This window comes from Gadus morhua, chromosome 3 (assembly GCF_902167405.1).
Source record: "Gadus morhua chromosome 3, gadMor3.0, whole genome shotgun sequence".
NCBI classification, from domain to species: Eukaryota; Metazoa; Chordata; class Actinopteri; order Gadiformes; family Gadidae; genus Gadus; species Gadus morhua.
Genome location: NC_044050.1, coordinates 19,895,107 through 19,900,106, shown reverse-complemented (window position 1 = coordinate 19,900,106; position 5,000 = coordinate 19,895,107). Strand labels below are relative to the sequence as shown.

The 5,000-nt window shown below is 47.2% G+C and overlaps 1 protein-coding gene across 1 annotated transcript in view; it reads right to left on the bottom strand.

The window, feature by feature from the left end:
- grin2ab (glutamate receptor, ionotropic, N-methyl D-aspartate 2A, b) overlaps nucleotides 1-5,000 on the bottom strand; it is a 78,916-nt gene that overhangs the window by 21,039 nt on the left and 52,877 nt on the right. The window contains 4 exon segments of the mRNA XM_030352494.1: nucleotides 2,038-2,069; nucleotides 2,071-2,241; nucleotides 2,733-2,828; nucleotides 2,831-2,849. Coding sequence (XP_030208354.1) covers nucleotides 2,038-2,069; nucleotides 2,071-2,241; nucleotides 2,733-2,828; nucleotides 2,831-2,849 — 318 coding nt within the window.

Here is a 5,000-nt window from a genome sequence, read left to right as displayed (position 1 = left end):
CCGGGGCTAAACGGGCCACGCCTGGGTGACCGGGTCACGGTGACTCACTCCCCACCGCTCCGGGCTCACCATCCCACTCTCTAATGACCTCACCCCCTTTGGAAACCTCAAGCTGCAGTCTCATTGCTGTACCAGTTCACTTAGTCTGCTCTGCCTTCCTTCCCGCTGACTTCCTGTTCATGACCGGGGGGGGTGGGGGGGGGGGGGGGGTGTGACTTTTGATCAGTGAGGATTATCGATAATTGAATGACCTTTGCCAATGACATGACAAAAGGTCAACACACGCGTTTACGACTGAGTTAAATATTGGATGCGGAATAGATGGCCGGATTAATGGATGAATGGGCATTGGTCCTGCAGCTAAATTGCAGTGACTCGATCGGTTCAAACTTTGGTGAGTAGGCATTTAATGAGTAAGCCTTGATGGGAAAGTGTTCATAATCCTAATTAGATGAACTCATCAAAGGACGCATGATTAAAGCCTGCAATTAATGTATGAGAAGTAGGATGATTAATGTATGATAATGATTATACATATTAACTCAAATGACGGCATTGCATCCTTTGAATGCTGGCTAGGATGTAGTGTGGCCTCTCCTGGAAAAGGGGAGGTCTGCAGGAGATATGGTGGAAATTGAAAACAAAGACATTGGAACAAGGGAGAGATGGGAATATTCCAGGGATTCTTCCTTCAGGGAAATCATTTTAACTATCGGGTGCGATAATATGGATCAAATCTGGATTTTCTACTCGTAGTAGTGTGCAATTCCAATTTGCAACACACTTTATGCATCAATAAAATGGCTAGTTAATTTTTTTATTTTTGTGGGGGGAAACTTTTCCAGTTTCAAGTTAAATCTGTGTCCAATCATTATTCGTCCGTTGATCGCGTTAACTTTATTGTTGCACTTTTGGGAATTTGAATAATTCTCAATACTGTCTTTAACATATCATTGTTATGGTCTTAAAGGTTGGCCAATAGATGTCCTTAGAAGAGCAACAGTTTCAAAGCATTAGTTTTATCATTGAATTATTTTAAATTTCATTTGTACTTTTTATTTGTATGGAGGAATGGTAAAAAGAAAAGCAGGGAGATGGAAGATAAATAAAAAAAACAGTGAGAAGACAGGGGGGAAAACAAGCCAAACATTACATAGCTTCCGGAGACTATCCAGACAATAAAAGTAGTGAGGAGGAGGAAGAGGAGTAGGAGGGGCTGGAGCAGGAGGAGGCAGTGGAGTAGGAGGAAGGGCTGGAAGAGGATGAGGAAGAGGATGAAGAAGAGGGGGAGGAGGGGGTGGAGGAGGATGAGGATGAGGGGGGAGGAGGAGGAGGAGGAGGATGAGGTAGGTATCTATGTGCAGATGATGATGTCATTCTCAGAGTGTTCCCGGTTGAGGAGAACAGTGAGTGGGTGTTTTCCCAGACCCGGACACAGGGCTTGGGGGGGGGGGGGGGGGTGGGGGGGGGGGGATGTGGTCGATCTGGTTAGCAGTGCGTTAGACGACATCTCCCACAGCAACCCTTGCATCGCAGTGCCAGAGGGTTGAGTTTGATTCAAGGAGCCACTTTAGGGAACTAAAAGACGAGCTGGAGGGATGGGTGGAGGGGCACAGGATGGAGGGGGTGGGGGGGGGGGGGGGGGGGGTAGTGTACAGCCGGCTGCAGTATTCTGCATGAGTTATAAGGGCTGAATAATGCGCTGTTGAGAGCAAAGAGCAGAGAGGCATCGGCGTCTATACCGACCACATCATAAAAAGCTCTTCCCTCCCCCCGCCCCTCCAGTAACACCACATAAAGCACCCCGGGAAGCATCCGAAACCCTTCTTCTTCCAACACCTACTTAGGGGCTTTGGTCTCTGTTGCAAATCAAGTGAAGTGATGGGATGTGGGGCATGGCCGCCTAGCTTTTAGGGAGCGATACTACTGAAAGAGACCGGTGTGCGTGTGTGTGTGTGTGCTTGTGCGTGCGCGCATATGCGTGTGCATGTACGTATGCGTGCGTGCGTTTGGCGTGCGCGCCTGTGTGCCGCTCACTCTCTGACGTGCTTGCGGCAGGGCACGGAGTTTCCTCATGCACGTGCCGGTCAGGATGTCCACGTTGTCCACGATGACGAAGGGCTTCTCCTCCAGGGTGACGATGGACAGATGGTTCTCGTCGGCGTCCTCGTCCCCGAACGAGTTGTACCGCGGCCACACGGGGAACATCAAGGACAGGGTCCCGTTCTCCCAGCGGCCCATCTGCACACACACACGCGCGGACGTGTTATAACATGCACAATGCGGGTACGCACAAATACGCGCACACACACACACACACACACACACACACACACACACAAACATGTGTATTGCAATATACAAAATGCACATACACACACATACACGTATTTTAATATGCGCATACGCACAAGTTCACACACGCACACACACACGCACACACACACACACACACACACACACACACACACACACAAACATGTTTAATACAATGTACTGAATGCCACATTCCACACACATACACACACACACACACACACACACACACACACACACACACACACACACACACACACACACACACACACACACACACACACACACACACACACACACACACACACACACACACACACACACAGACACTTTCTTGCTTCATTCATTGGAGTGACATAAATGGCTTACATTGGATGTTTACATCCTGTTTCCAGCACTGTGTTTGTATGTCTTACCTTCTCCCATTCCCTCTCACTGTTCAGGACGATGACAACCAGTTTGGGGTTGGCTTGGTAACCATCTGGTGTGAAGGATAGGTCCCGCCCCCTCGTTTCCAAACATGCATCATGTGGCTGAAACCATAAACACACATCTCATTTAATGACACTATTTGCACGGAGAAGTGCCTGTCTTTGACAAGCCTGTCTTTGCGGCGCCGTTGGTTACGAGCGTAGCCAAGAGATGAGGACTTCGGACCAGTTGTCACGGTTGAAAAGTAAACCCCCATTAAAACAATGATATCTCCTTTCACTACATGTACACAAATGCTGATGTACAGGCAGTCTATGCAATATCCATATATATACTATGTGTGCACACGCGCGCGTGTGTGTGTGTGCGTGCGTGCTTGCGTGCGTGAGTGCGTGTGTGCGTGTGTGTCAGTGTGTGTTTGTGTGTGTGAATGTGTATGTGTGTATGTATGTGTGTGTGTTACCAGTAGCTGTATGTGGACGTGGGATGTGTTCTTGTGTGGGAGTAGGAAGAGGCAAAGACCGCACAGATTCCCCATCAAGGCTTCACATTGATTTCTCTACTGATATACGGCTGGCAAAAAGTAGTGAAGTTTGAATGTTATGAATGTTCTAACACTAAGCCTTTCTATTCTTTGTCAGGCGCATAACAGCAAAAGATTACACGTTTTCCTTGAACATAATGCATTTTTTCAACAATGAATGTTTCAAAACTTTTGGATGCCGATAAGAGATGAAGCAAACTAATTAGATATTGCGGTGTAAGGACAGATTGTCCAGAGGATGTTTTTAATCATTCTTTTTAAAAGTTATGCAGGGGCTGAACTCTCTTGCTCTCTCTCGCCTCTCTCTCTCTCTCTCTCTCTCTCTCTCTCTCTCTCTCTCTCTCTCTCGCTCTCTATCTCTCTCTCTGTATCAATGCAAGCAAGAGGATGCAACCTTTTCTTAAGAAAAGGTTTTCCGTGGCCTTAAGAAGAATCTGAAATGCAAACGAAGGAAAATCCAATCCTTTTTTTTATTTTTATTTTAATGAGGTGTGAATAATCTCGTGGGATAGCCATTTTAAACATGTGGCTTTCAGTGGCCAATTCTCTAGCCATAAGCTCCATTGTGCTCCGAGTTGGCAACATGGCATAACATGCATAGCAATTTGGAAGTCGGTGACGGGAGGTATTGGTCCATGAAGGGAGCTCGCCCCTAAACTCCTATTTTGCACACGGACGTCAGGACGCATGAGAAGCCTCCTTTTAGCGCTGCTCCGTGTGTCGCCAGATATAGCCGGCAGTTGAATATTGTGGGAATCATGCGCATCAAATTGTTGCAGGCTTGTGGGCCGTTTCATCTGAGGGACTGGGTTTTAAATTAGACTCACATAGATGTTGCTGCTCACACCGGATAAGAAGAGGCAATTGTCTCATGTTTTTTATGGGGAGTTGGAAGCAGCCCCGTGCCCTACTGTGCCTCAGCGTCGATCGATGTGAACCCCCAGCTAAGGAAAAGTCTTAGGTCCAGTGAGAGAGAGAGCACAGCGAAAGAGAGAGAGAGAGAGAGAGAGAGAGAGAGAGAGAGAGAGCCCGAGGAGAGAGAGAGACGAGAGAGAGAGAGAGAGAGAGAGAGAGAGAGAGACTGAGAGAGAAAGAGCAAGAGATCGAGAGAGAAAGAGCGAGAGATCAAGAGGGAAAGAACGAGAGAGAGAGAGAGAGAGAGAGAGAGAGATGAGAGAGAGAGACGAGAGAGAGAGACGAGAGAGAGAGAGAGAGAGAGAGAGAGTGGAGAGAGAGAGGGAGGTGGAGAGAGAGAGGGTAAGAGCGAAGAGAGCGAGAGGGAAAGAGCGAGAGTGAGAGAAAGAGAGAGCGAGAGAAAAGGGCTTTGCCCGGGGCTATACAGCTCTCCTACACTGTTTTTTTTTAACAGAAAAAGAGAAATGTATTGGCTGTAAGATTATAAGGCTCTGCATAACATTGTTTTTATAGACAGCGTGGCAGGTGTTACCATGGTTACAGTGGAGCCCGTACCTTCATCATAGAGCTGTCTCTTCGGAGGGGAACGCATTTTCCTTTTTGGGGGGGGGGAGATGAGATTTTGATAAAAAACGTTTTTTGATAAAGTGGCAAGTGTGAAATGATATACTCTATCTGTGCTGCTCTACTACCTCGGTAATGCAAATAATGAAAAAACCTTCATACTGCGTAAGCAAACAAACAAACATCATCCGCACAATGTGAAACCGGGAATAATATTTACCAACGGATG